The sequence below is a fragment of the Annulohypoxylon truncatum genome (assembly GCF_022578515.1).
Source record: "Annulohypoxylon truncatum strain CBS 140777 unplaced genomic scaffold F4807scaffold_8, whole genome shotgun sequence".
Taxonomy (NCBI): Eukaryota; Fungi; Ascomycota; class Sordariomycetes; order Xylariales; family Hypoxylaceae; genus Annulohypoxylon; species Annulohypoxylon truncatum.
This window is the reverse complement of record NW_025953794.1, coordinates 1095984-1115372: the sequence shown is the minus strand read 5'-3', so window position 1 is coordinate 1115372 and position 19389 is coordinate 1095984. Positions and strand designations below refer to the sequence as shown.

General features: G+C 49.0%; 7 protein-coding genes across 7 annotated transcripts; 4 read left to right on the top strand and 3 right to left on the bottom strand.

Moving 5' to 3' along the window:
• Positions 1 to 491: 491 nt before the first annotated feature.
• On the top strand, positions 492 to 4711 carry F4807DRAFT_458333 (uncharacterized protein; the record flags this gene model as incomplete). The annotated part of the gene is made up of 4 exons (XM_048001191.1): positions 492 to 539; positions 608 to 925; positions 999 to 3586; positions 3676 to 4711. The coding sequence occupies 4 exons, from the start codon at positions 492 to 494 to the stop codon at positions 4709 to 4711; spliced, it is 3990 nt and encodes a 1329-aa protein (XP_047856650.1).
• An 845-nt stretch (positions 4712 to 5556) lies between these two features.
• Positions 5557 to 6397, top strand: F4807DRAFT_458332 (uncharacterized protein; the record flags this gene model as incomplete). The annotated part of the gene is made up of 3 exons (XM_048001190.1): positions 5557 to 5691; positions 5780 to 6115; positions 6293 to 6397. 3 exons carry the CDS (start codon positions 5557 to 5559, stop codon positions 6395 to 6397), a joined length of 576 nt encoding a protein of 191 aa, XP_047856649.1.
• Positions 6398 to 6462: 65 nt separating this feature from the next.
• F4807DRAFT_417627 (uncharacterized protein) lies at positions 6463 to 8214 on the bottom strand. The gene is made up of 5 exons (XM_047997258.1): positions 7893 to 8214; positions 7763 to 7822; positions 7454 to 7619; positions 6970 to 7396; positions 6463 to 6907 (listed from the first exon to the last, which is right to left on the bottom strand). Exons 1-5 carry the CDS (start codon positions 8072 to 8074, stop codon positions 6849 to 6851), a joined length of 894 nt encoding a protein of 297 aa, XP_047856648.1. The 5' UTR covers positions 8075 to 8214; the 3' UTR covers positions 6463 to 6848.
• Positions 8215 to 9221: 1007 nt separating this feature from the next.
• Positions 9222 to 12050, bottom strand: F4807DRAFT_388347 (glycoside hydrolase family 17 protein). Its single transcript, XM_047995872.1, has 2 exons — positions 11980 to 12050; positions 9222 to 11818 (listed from the first exon to the last, which is right to left on the bottom strand). Exon 2 carries the CDS (start codon positions 11757 to 11759, stop codon positions 9390 to 9392), a length of 2370 nt encoding a protein of 789 aa, XP_047856647.1. The 5' UTR covers positions 11760 to 11818; positions 11980 to 12050; the 3' UTR covers positions 9222 to 9389.
• Positions 12051 to 13883: 1833 nt separating this feature from the next.
• F4807DRAFT_417622 (uncharacterized protein) lies at positions 13884 to 15139 on the top strand. Its single transcript, XM_047997257.1, has 2 exons — positions 13884 to 14170; positions 14234 to 15139. The coding sequence occupies exon 2, from the start codon at positions 14303 to 14305 to the stop codon at positions 14897 to 14899; it is 597 nt and encodes a 198-aa protein (XP_047856646.1). The 5' UTR covers positions 13884 to 14170; positions 14234 to 14302; the 3' UTR covers positions 14900 to 15139.
• A 1392-nt stretch (positions 15140 to 16531) lies between these two features.
• F4807DRAFT_388302 (uncharacterized protein) lies at positions 16532 to 17740 on the top strand. The gene is made up of 4 exons (XM_047995871.1): positions 16532 to 16661; positions 16743 to 16893; positions 16961 to 17030; positions 17243 to 17740. The coding sequence occupies exons 2-4, from the start codon at positions 16807 to 16809 to the stop codon at positions 17560 to 17562; spliced, it is 477 nt and encodes a 158-aa protein (XP_047856645.1). The 5' UTR covers positions 16532 to 16661; positions 16743 to 16806; the 3' UTR covers positions 17563 to 17740.
• Positions 17741 to 17991: 251 nt separating this feature from the next.
• Positions 17992 to 18907, bottom strand: F4807DRAFT_388282 (cell wall protein PhiA). Its single transcript, XM_047995870.1, has 2 exons — positions 18427 to 18907; positions 17992 to 18369 (listed from the first exon to the last, which is right to left on the bottom strand). Exons 1-2 carry the CDS (start codon positions 18737 to 18739, stop codon positions 18110 to 18112), a joined length of 573 nt encoding a protein of 190 aa, XP_047856644.1. The 5' UTR covers positions 18740 to 18907; the 3' UTR covers positions 17992 to 18109.
• Positions 18908 to 19389: the final 482 nt, after the last annotated feature.

Genomic DNA, 19389 nt, shown 5'->3' with positions numbered 1-19389 from the left:
AACAATATCAATATGTACAACTTGAACTACCTGTGTCACTACCGAGCACTTAAGGTTATGTAGGTTTCTTTCCTACGACATCCACTAGTACATACCTGCACACACACATACCTAAGTAGTTGGAGTACCTACTGTTATGTAGGTAGGTAGATAATACAACTTGGAACTGTCTAATTGTCTGATACTAGGTAGGTACTAGGTAAATAAACCCTTAGAATCCTAAACTATAGAATCTTAGATCATACCTACATATGTCCACCTGCATTCTTCCCAGCAACTATTTTCATCCTTCCTTCTTACATGACAGACTGCGATACTATCCCATTTCCTCTAACTACCTACACCCACCACTACCATATTCATCACCACTGATCACCATTATACTCACTTCTCGCCTGCGGATCCTCATGCTTAATTTAAAGTAGCCTGAGGCAGACTCTTAGATTCTCTAAACGCGACAGCACATACCTTCACAACCATCACCATAAATCATGGCTGACTCCGACAACCCTGACAGCTCTGATATCGCTGATTCTCAGGTATGTTTCGCGTTCTCGTAGGGTATTTATACCTTCTCCGGTTATATGTCATTAACACATCATCCCAGCACGAATTTGACACCATCAAGCATCATGTCAACTTCGAGCCTCCGCCCTCGAAGCCCGGACAAGAATGGCGAAGCTATCCGGAGCTACCCAGCGGTCGAGATCTCAACCCCGACTGGGACGATCCTCAGCAGATAGAAGAAATTCGCCGTCTTTTGCCCAACACTTGGCAAAAGCCCTGGAAGGACAAGGATACCTATCTCGAGACTCACTACCGCCTCCAGAGAGAGGAGGGTATTACGATGCTGCGATATTCTATCAAGAAGTTCAAGGATAACCCTAACATGATGGATGATCCGGAGACCTGCATCTATACCAAAGTAAGCAAACCCTAGAATGTCCCTTCAGAACAAGTAATAAATTTTCGGTCCACTCACCCATATCCCTCTCCAGGTTTTTGTGAAAGGTTATCTGATGACCCGTCTTGGTCCCATGTGTCAGGTCCAATTTTCTACGGAGAGGTCCGGCAAGAAGATCCGTTGGACTCAGACGCGTCGTCTTACCGTGGGAACTCTCGTCGCCGTCTCTACTGCTAGCGACGGCTTCAAGACTATCTGCATGCCCGCCGTTATCTCTGACCATCGTATTCGCGATGGTCTCGACCAAAACCCACCGACGATCCATTTTCAATGGACCAACCTTGACGATGCCGTCATGGATCCTAACCAGGAACTTGTCATGATCGAGACTCGATTTGGCTATTTTGAAGCCGTCCGCCACAGCATGGTCGGCCTCCAACACGTCGCAGTCACAGAGACGCCACTCGACAAGTATTTAGTTGGAGCAGACAAGAGCGATCTTCCCGCGAAGTACGTTCAGGAGAACCCCCAAATGGATATCAGGTCTTTGGTACACCACATTCCCGATTCGTCCTCGATGCCAGCAAGCGAGGTGAACAAGAAGATGGCTGAGGTCAGCGAGCCCCTTCGAAGCTACCCCGTGATAGACGGTTTCGACAGCCAGCTATCTAAGTATACCAACCTGGATAATTCCCAGCTCAGTGCCGTGCACCGCATTCTTACCAAAGAATTGGCTATTGTGCAGGGACCCCCGGGAACGGGCAAGACATTCACATCGGTGCAAGCTCTGCAGATTCTCCTGGAGAGCCAGGATCGGGGTAGCCACGTTATCATTGTCGCGGCTCAGACGAACCACGCCGTTGACCAAATCCTGATGCAGCTGATCAATGTTGGCTTTAAGGTGGTCCGACTTGGCGGTCGTACTCAGAATGAACTTATCAAACAGTACAGCATGTACAATCTCCGTCGTCGCGCAGCGCCTTCGCGCACTCATCGTGCAGACCGCGACTTCAAGACCTTCGAGTCTGCGCGCAAGAAGAATATTGCGGTACTAGAGAAGATCATTGAAGACGTATTTCCTAACGAACTCATTAACCCCGAGGTTCTTCGATCCGCGGGTATCATAACGGAAAGCCAGCTCCAGTCTCTCGAGACAGAGCTGGCTTGGACTAGTGCGCCTTCGTTGCCAGACCAACCCGTTGGGCCGCTTGCGGACTGGCTGGGAGGTCAGCTAGTGAAAGTGAAGATGCCGGATGAAAAGGAACCGGATTTTGAGGGCGTCGAAGATATTGATAGCTTGGATCTGGACGCAGAGGACTATGATCTAGAACTTGACGATTGCATCGTCGACGAAGATGAAAACTGCGGTCGAATCGACGGCAAGTTTTTGCCAATCAGACATTTGTGGACCGGCGCGAACCCCCAGGCACTTGCTGGGGACGATCTCGTCATTCGTCGAGAGCTTCAGAAACAGGATCTCTGGGACATCGATGAGAAATATCGCGGCGCCGTGTACCAGCACTGGCAGAAGAAACTGTTGACATTGCACCGCCAACATTTCCGCCACGTCCTCGTCGACAATGCCAGGATCTCGAAGAACCTAAAGATTAACCGCTGGTATAAGGACACTAAGTGCATCAAGTCGCAGCAGATTGAGATTATCGGGTGTACCACTACTGGATTGTGCAAGTATCGTGGCTTGCTCGCAGCGCTGCGGCCGCGAACCATGTTGATCGAAGAGGCCGCTGAGACTCGCGAGGCAAACATTCTTTCGGCTCTCTATGGTTCACTCCAACAGCTCATTCTTGTTGGCGATCATCAGCAGTTAGCTCCGCACTGCGACACGCCCAGCCTAGGAGACGAACCGTACTTTATGCGGGTGTCCATGTTTGAGCGTCTCGTCAGTCTCCATATGCCATTCACCGTGCTGAACATGCAACGAAGAATGATATCTTCCCTGCGAGAGGTCCTTAATCCTTTCTACCCGTCCCTACAGGATCATCCCGTCGTGACCAAAGGCGAGGTTCGACCTCCCATCCCTGGCATGGCGCTTCCGTCCTTCTTCTTTCATCATACATGGACTGAAGGCTTAGATGAGAATTTGAGCAGATACAACATTCTTGAAGCGGAAATGATAGTTCGCTTCATAGATTACCTGCTGATGAACGGCGTCCCGCCGGCCCAGATCACAGTTTTGACGTTCTACCGGGGCCAAAAGAAGAAAATACTCACACAGTTCAAGACTAAGATGAAGCATTGGGCTCCATTCACCAATGTTTTCACAGTGGATTCCTACCAAGGAGAAGAAAACGATATTGTCATTCTGTCGTTAGTGCGAAGCAATGGTCCTCACGGGCCACACCAAGCCGGCTTTCTCCAAGACGAGAATCGTGGCGTCGTCTCCATCAGCCGTGCTCGCCGAGGTTTTTATATCTTCGGAAACATGATCAATCTGGCATTTGCCAGTAGTGCCTCGTGGAACATGTGGGGAAAAGTGCAGCAGGTCTTCGAGAGACAGGGTCGTTTTGGAGGCAATAGCCGTCTACCGATCACGTGTCAGAATCATGGCAAGACAACCTGGATAGCGCACCCCGAAGACTGGGTGAACTGCCATGGTGGCTGCGATCAGAAGTGCCCCGATAAGCTCAGCTGTGGTCATGCGTGCGGGCGTCAATGTCATTGGTAAGTTTCTCCATTTTCTTCTTCTATTTTAGTAACCCGTTTCTCCCAAGATCCAGCCAGCAAATCATATACTAACCGTGTTGTATCAGGGTAACTCATGACAAGCTTATCTGTCGCGAGCCATGTGAGCGGGCTCTCCCGTGTGGCCATCGGTGTCAACAGGTCTGCGGCGAGAGCTGTCTATGTAGTTGCGCCGACTTCACAGGTGCGTATGCCCATGACGAATTCCTGAACGATGATGCGATGCTTCGGGGAGAGGAATTAGATGTAGAGTACGATAAATCTCGAGTGGCGCCATTCATAACCCATGATCAACGTCGTATGGGCGCCGCAGCAGGCAGCAGGGCTAATCGGAAAGGACTCGGCCGGGGGATCCGAGGTTCTAGACCTGGACTCGGATATAACGGTGGAGATCCCCGTGTTTCCAACCAGAGTCACGGTGGAACCAACTTTGCACGTCCTAGCGATGGCCACAATGCAAGCTGGACAACTTTCGATGCACGCTTGGACGACGAGCAGAGGCTGAACGCCAGAAAACAGGGAGACCATAGAGATGTTTCTAAACCGGCGTCAAGAGGAGCTGGACCGGCAATTCAGGAAACTTTCCGTCCTGTTACTCTAAACGATCACGGTTTGCGTAGCGTTGGGCAAGGTGTCACTGCTAAACCTAAGACTTCAGTTGAGGAGGGCAATGATCTTCTCGATTTTGATGACGACGTTCAGACACTCGCTCTAACGACGCGCTCGCTTAGCTTGGGTTATGATCCCAGGGATGCGGATGTCTTTGCAGACACAACCAATGAGGCTAGAGATCGAAGCACCACCCACATCGCAACTGAACGTGGTCGACATGCACATGGCAACTCAGGGAGCTTGGAGTCAAACGATATTGACCGTACTACTTCATTCTCGCAGGTCGGATCGACAGGGTTTACTTCTCCTCAGCACTCTCGAGCACGCCGTCAATTCTCTGTATCCGGACCTTCTCCAGCAGGACGCGAAGCTGACAAGCCGGAGTGGGAATTGGCTAGTCTTGCTGATACGAGCTCCGTCGTGGATGAGGACGACGAACGCGGCTTGGAGCGCGGTGGTGGCGAGGAACAGGATGACTTGATCTTATTCTAGTTCTCGACCAGACGATAGCTAGAGGACACGCATCAATGTTGCTGTGATATTCGGATGGCCTAGGGACTTATATGGTTGTTTCCTGGCTAAGATATTGCTGTATAGTAGCTTCGATCACCACAAGATGGTATGAATGGAGAGGTACTAGGACAAAATTACGGTAGCTGAATAGGCCGAAAGATGTGTCCTTCTGATAGTGCACGTGATGCTTAGGAAGTTATTCATCTTCAGTCACTCGAATTAATGTAGTTGTAGGCTCTTAATAAGCGGGAGCGGGCCGTTCCACTAGCAAGATGCATGAAAGAGACAGTTGAGGGCGTTGAGATATCCGTGGACCTTAGTCCATGTCTTGAAGTTAAGCATCAGGTAACTTAACCTAGATTCAAGGTGTACGTGTAGGTATATAAAGGGTGCTTCCATATTAGAACTAGCAAGTTTAGGTCCATCTAAACTAAGACAACCACTTGCCTAGGTAGGTAGGTCTCAGTTTTGATCGCGAAGATATCATGACGTCAAAGGTAAGTTAGGAAACATCATAACGTTGAAGTCATCAAGGCTCCACAAAGGAAAAATCGATGACGGGGATGGCGTAGATAGTAAGAGTTCTATGACCATGTCTCTAAAACGTTGGATTCATAGCTGTAGGTACTTAACTGCTCAAACCCCTAATGGAATAACTAAATGATTAGAAGTTTTCGCGCGATATAACACTTACCTTACTCCTTATGACTCCTACTCAATTACTTAGGTCGTCGTGTGCAGCTCGCTCGTCCCGACAGGTAGTTGAGGCTACCAAGAAATCTTTAATTAAAACGAGAATCGCGTGTGATACACGGTCTAGAACCATGTCGAGCACGGCCGAAACCCTTACCAAATCAGCTTCGTTTGAATCGATCGGGGTCAGGAACACGCGAGTTAACGAGGCGCCAGGGGTCAAGCTCTCATCGGACCAGAAGCTTCTTGTGGGAAGCGTATTAGATGTGCGTTTGCCTTCCTGAATAATGCATGCGGTCGCACCCGCTGCTATATGAATATGGGAAAATGTTCATCATTGACGATTAAAATCAGCTGTTCGAAGGCAATCCGACTCTCAAGCATTTATCGCTGTGGTCTCCAGATGCTACCTTCACCGACCCGATCACAGTCGCTTCGGGATATAAAAAGTTTGCGGCGCAATGGTACGGGTTACCCGCCCTGTTTAACCCAATCCAGATACAGAGCCACAGCGTGAAGTCGGCCGGGAACCCTATCGAGGTAGAGTTGACGAACAAGTATACCCTTAAAGGTATTGGGACGGCGCAGACCATCAACTCCGTCGTTCGTATCGATGTTGGACAGAGTGGTAAGATCGAAAGGGTCGAAGACCGATGGAACGACAAACTGCCTGACGGTGTGATCAGTGATGTGAGTTCTCCCTCGCCCGATACACAACTTCAGTTTTACGACACCTGGTGGTGTCAATCACACTGAACTGGTGGTTATTCTATCGCATGTGGTGTTATCGCTCGCGCGTGAGGATACGCCAGTCCCAGTGTTTGCAAATACACCATACTAGGCCGCTAACTCGTAGCCTTCTACCAGGCCTTCCGAAAGTTGAATGCGCAGACCGTTCCAATATTCGTATCGGTTCCGAAGAATGAAGAGGAAGATCTTAAACTAAAGAGGTCACGGAATGGTTCCTCATAGAGTACCGTGGGTTATTTGTACGAATCACGAGGGATGACGGTGGATACAGATTGGGAATATGTTGCATCCTACATGCCATTGTCAGCCACGGAATCTAATTTTCTATTCAAAATCTTATTTAAATTCTTCGCAGAAGCATGATATGTCATAAGAAATGCTAAGTGATCATAAGTTCAAGAGCTGTAGCAAGGAGTTCGTGTAATAAGAACCACACAAGCCATGCTTTCAACTGTGTTCTTGCCCATAATCACAAAACCATAAACACACTGGTCAGCCTTCAAGCAAGCGTCGAGTTCGAGAGGCAACCAGTGTCTCGATACGGACGGATCCAATGCTGACATCTTTTTCGATCTCATTACTTATCATGTCGTGAAGCCATCGTTATTTACCACATACGCTAGCTGCAATCAAACTGGGTGTTAAGCGATTGGGTGATGAAACAAGCATCTCATCACCACCAATCTCCATAGCGCACACCTCGGCGTGGCCCATGGTAATACGAGCTGTAGTCTATAATCACATGACCATTAGCCAGCACGTCTTTATGAAACTATGCCGATAGGGAATCTCACCTCTCTCGTCGCTAATGCCAAGCTGGTCGGCAATATTCACATAGCCATCGCGGCCGACGATACCCGTATTCTTGATCTTCTTGACTACATCATCGTCACCTTGCCAAGCAGAACGGCACATAGGACAAGTAACCTGATCCCTGGCACTCTTGCGTTTAGTGGCGGCCCACATCTCGAAACATTCTTTGTGGATATTGTTGCCACATGTGGCTTTGCAATAGACGGTATCCTCATCAGCTTCGAAAGGGCTAAAGCAAATTGGACAGTCGCCTTCCAGGGGCTTGCGATTCTTGTCATGTACTTTCCCATCGGACTGGTCGTCAGTTTCTATGGGAGGAGCATTCTCGAAGATCTCCTGCAGCTCAGTGGTGAGCAGAGCGAGCTGATAGACGAGATCGAAACGCGCACGGAGAACTCTCGATAGGACCTGTTCGACTACCGTTAGAGCTCCTAAGAGGATTGCAAGTGACGAGATGAGACTAACGTATATTACATGCTTGCACTGGTGGCCCTTCTGGGAGTGGGGGCATGTACAAGTAGGCAGGTGCGCAATGTGAACGACGTATATGTTGCCGGTAGAGCCGGTCAGCTCGACGGACTCCTCCGGACAATGAGCTATGCCCTCACGAGTTCTCCCAAGTACGTAGAACCTTGAACGGGGATAGCTAGTCAGCTCATGTACTTGTCTATGCATTATGGGTATATGTATGAGAGTATGTGAAACACACCCACACACACACCCACACACACACACACAGAGAGAGAGAGAGAGAGAGAGAGAGATGATATTAACCTTTGCGATGTCGCTCGATAGTATATTTTGAAGAAATCCTGGGGTGGTTTGGAACGAAATCTAGGGGCGAATGAAGGTCAGCTCTTCTCAATCTCGTGTCTTAAAAACAAGTACAGACGAGAAGTCCAACCTTCTCAGGCGTTTTTCTGCCACTTCAACATCCTTCCTCGACTTCTTCGGTTTCTGCTCTTCTTGGCTGAAATCATCGGCTTGTTCACCTTCTTCATCGTATTGCAGAGAAACGGGGACCCTGCGTTTACGTGATAGAGGACGCGCGCTAGTCGAGGCGTAGGCTTCGTCTTGCGCACCCATTTTTATTGGGCTATGATAACGAATAAGTGTATGTTCGCGATACCGATAAGATGTAGACTAGCATTTGAAGCTGAATGGTTTTGAAGTTCCGTTTGCTGTTTGTCGTTTGCCGTTTGCCGTTTGCCGTTTGCCGTTTGCCGGTAACCTCTATGGGAAAGCGTGTACTACGTAATTGCCCCCACTTAATCAAGCCACGCCAGACTTACGCCCATCCACGTGATACCTTCATTTGGTACAATTACTCGACTTAGCATTCTAAATTATCTTATGCGAACTAATTGGTACGAAGTCATCCTCATCATCGACAAAAACAAAACGCATTGTTTGAAATAATTCTTCATTGTTTCGAAGGGCTCTTTCAGGCCAAAATCAATGGTTGAAACAAACACTATCCCATACTAGTATAGATACATTTAGATACACACACTGGATATTCACCATATATCTCTACTTATCAATAGAGACAGATCTTCAGGTGAGAGGGTAAGACATTCAAATATGGAATGTGACTATTTTCAATTACGGACTTCATGAATTCACATGAAGAAACACAAGAAGCTTGAGAGCGCATTTCGAACATGTGTACAGTAGTAACGTAACGTATACCAAAGCGTCGGCTAAATGGGGAGCAGCTTAGCCCCTAGATTCAATTTCAACTAGGGAAAGGTCTAGACTGGCAGGGTATGACGCGTCACGTATATGGAATTTCTTTTATAAATCGTGAAGAGGCTCGCAATTAGCAAGTTTGATGTCGTTTATATGTATTAACCGTCTACCTAGGTATCTCGAGCACACAAGGGTATCCGACTTGACTTTGTAGCGCCAGCCAAATACTCGACCGCTCGAAGCTCTAATACATCTAGACACAATGTATACCGAACCAAGCGCCTCGGACGCCGAAAATTACAAAGCCATACCCGGGGAAATGCAAAGTGCACATCCATCATCTCACCTACCGGCCTCATAGTCATACCTTCCATTGATACACTAATGCTGCATTCGCTTAGTCCTAGCGCCGGAACCGACGAAAGAATAAACCCTCAAACCCAAATACCAAACTCCATCCGGGCCTTGTTCGTGCCATATCCCTTTTTCTCGATCGACGGGCGTAGCTAGTGAGCCCCGAGAATATCAACGTCGCCCAGCGTGTTTAACATGACCTTCCATCATAGCCCGAGCCTGGGAAACCTCATTAAAATATGTTGCGCCCTAACCAGATGGCCGCTCAAAACGCTTTCTCCTCCTTTTGCTGCGTCACCGCGACGCTTCTTTGTGTCCGCTAGGAACAATGCCTAGGTAAAATGGCCTCGATTGTTTAGACAGTTTTGCCGCCGCAGTCGGGAATCTTGACGCCCGCCTTCAGGTTCCTATTGACATCCATCAGGCCCCATTGATCTTCCCATTCTTTACCCGGCGTATCAAAACTGATTTTCCATGGCTCGTCGAACATCTCAAACCAGAAATAATTTGTTCCGTTCGCCAGCGCCTGGCAGACCCAACCCTCCATGAGTGTGTTTAACTCGTCGATGCCAGCCACCGAGCCGTCGGGACAGCTTGTGACGCTATCGTCACCGCAGTCGGTACCACCTTTCGTCGGCCAACCAATCTCGGATATGACGTTCTTCTCATTGTCAGTTTTGAAGAACGACTCGGCCTTATTATGCCAGAATGACCAGGTCCACGAAGCGGCTTCCTTGGCATTGACGCCGGCGAAGAAAGGATGGATATTGCCCATGATGTAGTCGCTGATCTGTGCCAATTGGGAATCCCAATTATCGCCTAGATCGCTCGTGGCGACGGGGAGTTTCCAGTTGTGGCTAGTCAAGTTCGATCTTACCGAATCCAGGAGGTCACTAAGCTGCGTAGCTGTCATCTGTTTTCGGAACAAGATCTCGTTGCCTATAATCAACCCCTTGAACGGCTCGGCTCCGTACTCATCTAGGATGTTCCACATCCTACTAAGCTGGCGCTTGTTGGTTGTGTCGTTGTTGTCCTGCCATACGCCGAGCCAGATCTTGATCTCGGTGTCGAGCTTCAATTGTTTCAGCGCGTGTATCGTCATCTCCGTCTGATTGCAATCGGTACCGTAGAGTCGAATTGTGTTGGTTAATTGCGAGAGGACAGCCACATCCCTGGTAACGTTGTTCTGGGAAGGCGGGTTCTTAAGGCAATCCGGGTACTGTACGTTAATAGGCGTGTAGTCGACGCCCGGGAAGACCTTGTGTAAGTTAGGATTGTTCATCAATGCTTGAATCTCATCCGAATTGATGTCCAGATCGCCGTTGTTTGCGTAATCCGAATCAGCCGACTGGACCCCATCAGCGCCGCCACCGCTCCCCTTTTTGTTCTTCGCTAAGAGTCCTCCGACGATACCGCCCGCTATCCCACCTGCTATGATGAGACCGACGAGAATCAAGATAAACCATTTCCACTTCTTCTTGCTGCTATTCTGGCCCGATAACCATTCCGACTGCTTCTCCGACTTTGCGCCCATCTCGTAACCGCCTGCGCCCGCTAAATTGCTTGGCGCATTAGCGTTCTGTACCGGGTCATAAGCGACGCCGCTATTTCGGCTCCTTCCCATTAGCCCGCCCATTACGCCGCCAGCAGCCGCGGCACCGGCAACGCCAGCTGCGGCGCTACTTCCTCGATTATGAGATCCACCTAGACTCAGGATACTATTCCGAGCAGAGCGTCGATACTCGAGACCATCATCGCCGTCGTCGTCGATATCATTGGGATTGAAAACGCCGAGATAGGGATCCATTCTTTGACCGTACGCCATGTGGGGATCCCTGAACGGATCGCTCGAATAGCTATGCACGCTGCGCGTGGGCGTCCCTCGACCTGACTGGGTCAGGGCTGCGGCTCCCATGGGAGCCAGACTGGGCGAGGAGTTATATCCCTGGGCGGGGCTATAGGGGTTGGGACCATAGCTTGGCGGCATGTCGTAGCTCCTATCGTTTCCGTAGCTTCCCCTAGGGTCGTCGTAGGTATGGTGTTGGGACGGAACGTCTTGATAGGCTTCTGGTGGGTAAATAGGTTGTTGATGCTGAGGTTGCCTCATGGCTTCTAATCCGCTTTCTCGTGCGTTTCTTTCGGCGACACTCATGGCAAGTCCTGACACGCCACCAACGGCAGCGTTACTAAAATTGTCTGCCCCGGGGGTAACGTTAGTCTGGGGTACTCGGGGTCCCCAGGTAGATACACTGTTCTCGCGATGAGGTGGTGGGATTGGTCTGGATGAAGACGATCCGGCCACGTCATGAACTTCTCTACCAGCTAAAGCACCGACAGCGGCTCCGGCTCCAATTTCAGTTCCAGCAGCGGCTCTCCCGGCACCTCCACTATATCTTCTATTCTGGCGTAGCCTATTAAATGCCGAATCGGGATGAGCACTGGGATGGCTCGGTGGCCTTGCTCTTGTGGGTGAAGGATGCGAGTCGTGGTCGCGGTTATAACCGTGGTGGTGGTGGTACGGCTCTGAAGAAAGGGTGACTGAATTGCTGTCTCGGTATGAGGGAGGTTGAGAGGATGGGGAGGAAGGACGAGAGCGGGAAGGAGACTGTTGTTGACGATTGAGATAATGATTGGAATGCGCTTGCCGTTGGAAATATGGATCATTTGGATCGTCGAGAGGGGCGTGCTCGCCAGGGTCAGAGTCAAAGGAGTAGCGACGGCCCATGGTTTCAGAAAGAGAAAGCAAGAACCTCGTCCCAAACCCCCAAAACAAGAAGGGCCGTTCTGCACGGGTGGGTCAATTACCAAAGACTAAAGCAAGCCCGTGTAACAAAGAAAGAAATGGCATGGGAGTGTCCAAGTAACAAACTGTACCAATACGAGCTGATACAAATGTACTTAGATTTAGATATATGTAAGCAAATGGTCAAAAATATCCAACATACAGTACTAGGGAATATGGAATAGCGAAATGACGGTCCAAGTGGGAAGTGGGTTCGAATTGAACCCGTTTCCTGGTTCCAAGTCCGTGTTTTACATGCACTAGTTGTTCAAGTTGCCCAAGCTGTCCGGTACATACGGACTGTAATCGTACGAATCTCTTCGAGGGAAGACAAACTACATGCAAATAGATAGCAGAAAGGGTGATGGATCCTTACATACCTAGTAGTAAGTGTCTCGAGGGAGAACGACCCGTTTGTTTGTTGCGGACGTTGTTGCGGTTGTGGTCAGAGTGTGCAGTAGCCAATAACAATAGCATTTGCCAAGTAGAAATGCTGAGCATGTGTCGATCAAGCTTTCCCCAGGGCTACTCCAAGATTGGGTACTTTGGGTTACCCGGGCTACTGGCCTACTGGGCAAGTACCTAGATCGACAGATCTGCTAAACAAGTCCCCCTTGCTTTGCTTATTTCGCCCTATCCTTGGCTAGCATATACCCGCCCGCCGGGATGTTGAGGCTGTGCTTAACGCCTCGTCTATGAGATGCGCCGGGCTGAAATACCACTAGCATAGTAGAATTGAGTTTCTCATTCTTGATTTTTCTTGGATTGATTGAATGGCCGCGTGGACAAACTTTAGAATGGTATCGTTGAAGGGAGAGAGTATGTACAATAATAGAGGGCGGGACAGAGTCAGGAAATAGACCAGACACTTGTAACGTTTCCAGGTTTATGGAATAGCCCGATGTTCCTCGTATTTATTAGACCCCGACCTATTGTTCGTATCCATTAGCACGCATAACAGGCGCTGACCTTCTATTTTTTAATCTTCTCTGGCAGACAATTGAATGCTCAGCTGACGCGAAGTAACCGTAGAGCCAATCTAACCCCCAATTCAATCTTTGAACGCTGAAAATCCCTGTTTTGTTCCTGCGTCTCGCTACAAAATCACAATGCAACCACCAATTTGAACGAAGAAAGTCCTGCCATTTTAAGTTAGGTAGTCCATTGGCTTTACTGTCCTATTGGTGTATATCACGTAGCATCCTTTAAAATTCGGCCTAGCAACCACCGACCAACCGGCCAGCCCTAGGTAACGTACCTGTGGTTCCTAATCAATAAGAAACCGGTTGGTGTTTAATGCACCGGTTAGACTGGTGGTTTTTTATAGACAAGTATGCACTTAGGTATATAAGGATATAATATTCACTTTACCACGCATTCGATCGGAAATCCGCAGCCTTGAAGTTGCCTTACACTTCATCTCGATGTTTGCAACGGTCTGAACTACCGGTGGAACCGAATAAACAGACCGTGCTTAGGCGAAGTTTAAAATATCGTGCATTGTCGGGTTTGGACACCGTTGGAACGATCCCGCACTAAATGGATAATTGCAGATCGGCGGTTGGCTGATCAACAATCTGCCTACCTGCCGCTGCAGCCGGTACGTATCAGCACAGATCATACTATCAACCCACCCTATGACATCAAATTCGCCAAGATTTTCTGGGGGAACTACCATTTCTGCCTTTCTGCTTTCCGAATCATCGTTAAAAGGATTACAACACATTAGCTATGGCGTTTTCTTTTCATGAAGTAGACAACTCTACATGAAATGCATTACATTCACTTCGATTGTTTAGCGAAGTCCATACTTAGCGCATGTGCGACCGCACACAGTATTGAGGGACAGTATAGCTGTCATATTTTAACTAGGTAGGTACACTGTGTTAGATTACATACCTGCGACCCGGCAACTTTGGAAGTGAATCGGAGTCCGCTATGTCAGCCACGTTAGATCTAGATCTCACCCGTCTTTACAGCCACATATGACGTAGCGCCTACAGAATTTTGCCCATGTTTGTACATATGTGCATACATAGGTAGTATGAAGGAAATACCGACCTATGTCAACTTCCAATCTTTAATAATTGACTGCAACTTTTGAAGTTAAGGTTTGCTTCCAGCAAATTAAGGATTATTCGAGATGACGTAAATAATAGGTAACACCGCATGCCATTTCCTAACAATGAATGAAGTCAATCAGTCAATCAGTCAATCAGTCGCAGATGGCAAATGCAGCTCGCAGCAAAAGCTCCGACGGTGTTGTCATTATGTCAAAGCGAGCTTCTAAGATCTAAATTGACATCATAGAACTGAGGTTTCACCAAATACCTGGGTAATTGATTTATGAAGCTGTATGATCAAATTGCTTTTAGCTTCGTCTTCTCGTCTTCTCATCTCACAACAAACCACTACAGCAGCTTCGCATATCGCACGACCACATCACAATCTATCCAATTCATACAAGCTAGAATCAAATAACTACAATGTCGGCAACGCGCAACACCGAGTCCTTGGCCAACCAGGGCGAATTCCACAGCCGTGTTCCGCCCTCGGAACCCCTCACAACTACTGGTCATAAACCCGGTGTCAAGGTCGGCAACGATGCTGCCCCCGAGTTCCACATGGAGAAGCATGCCCCTGGCACCGCGCCACGTGAAAACACATTCCAACCACGACCTGAGGGCGAGACCCCGGTTGATGCCTCATTCGACGAAAGCCAGCATCTAACTAACCCCACGGATACACTTGGCGGCACTACGTCCCAGGCAGTCCACACTGGTCTAGGCAAGCCCGTCCAGGGCCAAACGGGAACCGAGCTACACGGTGACCTTCACGGAGACCATACTAGTCGACGGAAGAAGGAGCACGCTGGTTTAGAAGGCGTCGGGGCAAGCGTCGGAGACACGGTGCGTCAGAAGGGAGCAGACTTACCTGAAGGCGTAGAAAAGGGCACGAGAGGCAAGGCCAGCGCCGATTATCCTTCTGCGTCGGAGCGTATCCCGACCAGTGCAGAAGAGGTGGCGGCTGAGAGGAAGGTGCCGCAGCGCGCCTATGACTACACGCAATCTGGGGCCAAATAAGAGACGTTGAGACGGGATAGCTTATGGGCTCATGTCAAAAGGCGAAATTTCGTACTGGGTATAATTTTTTCGGTGTATACTCCGCCGACGGAATGCATGACATAGACCTCGAGCTGTTTGCTCAACCACCACTGGTCTATAATAAGTAGAGATTGGGCGGGAGGTAGCTGTCGGGTCATCGAGGCGATGATACCTATCGGTGCCGAGAGTTCATTTAATTTAACACGTTACTAAATTTAATTGCATGAGCTAAAGGTGCCACTTGGATGAAGTTTCCAACCGCCTCATCTAATTTTACTTTTTAGACTCGCTCTAGGTAATGTATCGCTTTGGGTTGATTTTCCATATTTGTCCCCGTCCATCCATGCGCACATGAGAATAATTGTGTAATCTGCTGTGTAATAGACGTTCCAAAATCTAGGTATCAATCTCTACCGAGCCTGATACTTTCTATCGGTCGTGAACTTGTCTGTCGACTCTTACCTCTAAAATTGCGACGGGAAGACCAAGAGGCGATGCTGCCACAAGTGCAACTGGATCATCTGGCGTAACGGTGACCATTATATTTTCGATCCAGGTCGCAGAAAAGACAGACTATCTATAGGCACCTAGGTTGGAACTGGTGTTGGTGTAGGCTTGCTCGGTCTCCTCGTAATCGGGTTGGTGATCATTTTTAACATACGACATCGACGAAAGCCTGCGGATAGTCAAGATGCCAATCGATTTTCGTCTATACGGCATCCTTCCCAAGGCCAGTATGGAGTCACCGGCTGAAGGATGTCCTAGATATACGCCATACGTTGACCGGAAAACCGGTGCGGTGTCATATTATTCTCCTACCCCGATATGGAGTTCAACAGGCATAGCCCCTTCCCCTAGCCAGGGCGCACCATCCGTGTCGGTGTCGTAGCCCACCTACGGAGTCCCACTATTTCGGGCAACCAACCGATACCGTCCCGGATAGCCTCGGCGCCGGAATTCCTGGTATTTTGCCTGTCGGTCACGGCCCGACAGACGGGCCCCTAGTAACCCATATGCCGGGTTACGACGGAATCCCAGAAACAGCTAGCGATGGCGAGAATTTACAAGGGCAAAAGTAAATGGTGCACTCGGTGACCAAACAGAAGAACTAGACGATGAAAAGCAACAGATACGATTAAGGATGCATCAGGAGTCAAAATGAGCATATCAACATAAGTAGATAGGTATATGTAATGTACTTACTTCGATATATAAGAATGGCTAATTGTCTTTGCATTCTTGTTCTAGTATGTGTGAATTATATGGACGTGCTCGGAGGACAATGCTAGTTTATTATTTATGGGGATTCTTGTTTACTGGGGTAATTGATGGGGTTTGATTCGTCGTTGTCCGTTGTCGTCCATAGTAACAAGCCACCGACGTGTTGTTGTTCCCCAATTCATCATTCACCACCATCACATCGTCGTCGACCCCATGACAAGATAAAAAAGCATTTCTGATCACATCCACTAACTGCACGTTCTTCTATACCTGCTATCTGCCTAGGCAGCTAGGTAGGCACCTAGCTCTAATCACATCACAACTGCAGGTGCCCGGAATAAAACATCCCACTATTAGCACTTTCCTAGGAATCTCTTCTCTCATCCCCCCTCACTGCCGCGTTTCTAACCTTACTGGCGGGTCATATGATTACGCCGTGACTCTTCAAACCCACATCACAACAATCATATCCCGCCATTTTCATTCTTACTTTCTACATCTACCATCACCTTCTACACACGTAAGTACTATTGACTACAAATGAATTTCTTCATCTATTCTTCAAACTTACATTCATAACCCTTTTTCTAACATACGATAGGTAGTATCCACGATCCGCATACAATCTTATCATCTTACTTCTTTCGCGCATCAACACCGCCACGATGGCCTCTTCGGACAAAAATGAGATCACCGAGAAGGAATCCAAGGTGCTAGCCCTAGCCTGGCACTGTTTCAAGACGCAACCCGAGGTACGTTATGTCTAGCCGATTGTCTATGCAGCATGTTGAACGCATTCTGACTTTAGTTCATCTGTAGATCGACTACAACAAGCTAGCCAAGCTTGCTGGCTACACCAATCCCCGGAGCGTCACCAATATCATCTGTGGTAAGTCTTCGTGCATTATGATTATTCATCCTAACATACCATGCAAATACTTCAACAAATAAGTGTCTATTGAGGTATCTGCCGACTGTCATGCAGGTATTTATGAAGTATTCGTCATAATATGCAAACTCCCTCCCTTTCCCTTTCCCTTTCCCTTTCCCCATCCCTTCCTCAAATTGAACAGAATCCTTATCTAATTCGGTCGAACACAGCTGTCAAGAAGAAGGTCGCTATGCCTCACAACGATGAGAACAGCGGTGGCGAGGGTCCTTCCACTCCAGTCAAGCGCACCCCGAAGGGCAAAGGCAAGGTCGCCCGCACCCCTGCCTCACGCAAGCGCAAGACCGCGAGCGATGATGAGGACGTTAGCAACGATCCCGCCACACCTAGCCGCGGCAAGCGCGCTCGCGCCAAGAAGACCGCGCCTTCTAAGGCCGCCGTCGAGCTCGATGACTCGGAGGACGACAAGAAAGGCGTGAAGATGGACTCTCACGCCGACGAGCAGGGAATTCCCGAGGACGTGGTTGACTAAGGTCGTAACTTTCAACGAAACCAGAAACCAAGACGGACTAGTAGATGTCATTTGCAGGATAATCTTAGCTCATCTTGCTTTACAATACGCCAGATACGCTGTCTGATGGCGTAACGTACAGTCCCTCGATACCCGAGCAAGTTCGCAATAAATCACATCCGGCTGCTTTTCCCAATTACCTACTCATACCTTCGCATATGTGACTTCGAATTGTGTCTAGATTCTACTCTTCGACGACACCGATACTGTCGTTTTCTCTGACGTCCGCTAACCTGATATTCATCCATATACATCTCCACTTATTGCTCTAAAGATTTACAGTGCCACAGTCTAGCAACCATAGATTTCGAGACGACATTGAAAGATAAAGTCTTTCTATTATATTATCGCGGTTGCGGAATTAGAAGGCTAAGGTACAGTAGCTACCTAGGTAATATCCATGGACTGGTCGCGACGCCAGCAACATTTCGAAGGTTAATGCAGCCCCATGTACGGGGCCCAGGGTGAAGTCGTAATTACAAAAGCATAGATTCCGTCATCCAACTCATTACGCCGTGTAGAGGCATCCATTCGGGTTGGCGGCGTTGACGGCACGAGCGGAAATACCGACGCATCCCGAGTTGCCGGCGGGCTGTTCGACACCGGCAGAAACCCACACACTCCAGGCGCCGTCGATGCTGTTGGGGCAGGCAATGAAGCTAGCACCACCCAGAGTCAGGTCGTTGTTCGCGTCGAGCTGGAAACCAGTTCTCTCCGCGTTTTGGGGAGCGGGCTCCGCGCCAGTAGTGTAGCCGAGCTTGCCCTGGCCTACAAAGGAAAATGTTAGAAATAGCTACCATCACTCGAGAAAGGGGTGGAACATACCCATGCCGGAACGGTCGGCGAATAGCTGCTGAGGCGTGGCGGATTCGGCGTATAGGTAGAGGCCGCCGTCTTGGAGGAAGAACGTGGCGGCTTCGGCCGGACCAGCGTCGCAAGACGCGTTCTGGCTGGGCAGCTTCAGGAAGATGCTGCTCTTGGCGGCTTCGAAGCTGGCATAGTGAATCTCGCTGCCGGATCGGAGGGACATCAGTGTGAACTTGGCATCAGGCGCAAGAGGTCCTTCCGTTGCCTGCGGCAAGGCGGTTGACACTCCAAGGAGGAGCGAGGCTGCGGCGGCGAAGGTGTTGAAGAACATGTTGAACGGGCTGGCTATGTGCGATGATGGTGACTGATGGGAGTTGGATGATGAACGGAAATGAGCTGAAACCTGCGAGAGATAACGTCGAATATATAACCACCGGCTTGGATACAGAACTCATATGATGTTGTCAGGTTCAGGCCGTCGTCGGTGGCAATTTTACATAATCGGGCTCAATTCACGTAGTCTACCAGGTCAATACGAGGCGGAGAACACGAGAAGGGATATTTGGCTCTTGGCGGCACCCCGTCGTAGGGCAGCCTGGGCAGTTCACGATATAGCCGATTGGTCCTCTCCGCGGGATACCTGGGATGTGGAACCGATGCGCTGGGGATGATCGACATCACAGCCGGCGCATTAAAAACCCACAGTCACTTTAATCTCTCTACGTCCACAGCCCAATTTAGTCTCGCGATCGACGGGAAAATGTGGAGGCGAGCGACGGACAACGTTACTATTTTCCGACCACTTCCTAGAACTTTCATTCAACTTCTCTTGAAACACGTCTATAAATAATAAAAGAATCCATTTTTTATGAGAGGTTAATTATCGACATAGCTGGGGAAAGTACGTAGAATTCTAGAATCCCGCGTGCTATGATCAGCTGGAGTCCCGTTCCTCTTCGTATTCCCTTCTCGGAATGACTC

Coding starts and splice junctions, on each gene's coding strand:
- F4807DRAFT_388282 (XM_047995870.1), bottom strand. CDS start 18,739: ATGTTCTTCAACACCTTCGCCGCCGCAGCCTCGCTCCTCCTTGGAGTG. Junction 18,370..18,426: donor CGCCGACCGTTCCGGCATGG/GTATGTTCCACC, acceptor TTTCCTTTGTAG/GCCAGGGCAAGCTCGGCTAC.
- F4807DRAFT_388347 (XM_047995872.1), bottom strand. CDS start 11,759: ATGGGCCGTCGCTACTCCTTTGACTCTGACCCTGGCGAGCACGCCCCT.
- F4807DRAFT_417622 (XM_047997257.1), top strand. CDS start 14,303: ATGTCGGCAACGCGCAACACCGAGTCCTTGGCCAACCAGGGCGAATTC.
- F4807DRAFT_388302 (XM_047995871.1), top strand. CDS start 16,807: ATGGCCTCTTCGGACAAAAATGAGATCACCGAGAAGGAATCCAAGGTG. Junction 16,894..16,960: donor GTTTCAAGACGCAACCCGAG/GTACGTTATGTC, acceptor GTTCATCTGTAG/ATCGACTACAACAAGCTAGC. Junction 17,031..17,242: donor CGTCACCAATATCATCTGTG/GTAAGTCTTCGT, acceptor GGTCGAACACAG/CTGTCAAGAAGAAGGTCGCT.
- F4807DRAFT_417627 (XM_047997258.1), bottom strand. CDS start 8,074: ATGGGTGCGCAAGACGAAGCCTACGCCTCGACTAGCGCGCGTCCTCTA. Junction 7,823..7,892: donor GCAGAAAAACGCCTGAGAAG/GTTGGACTTCTC, acceptor ATTCGCCCCTAG/ATTTCGTTCCAAACCACCCC. Junction 6,908..6,969: donor TGGCATTAGCGACGAGAGAG/GTGAGATTCCCT, acceptor ATGTGATTATAG/ACTACAGCTCGTATTACCAT.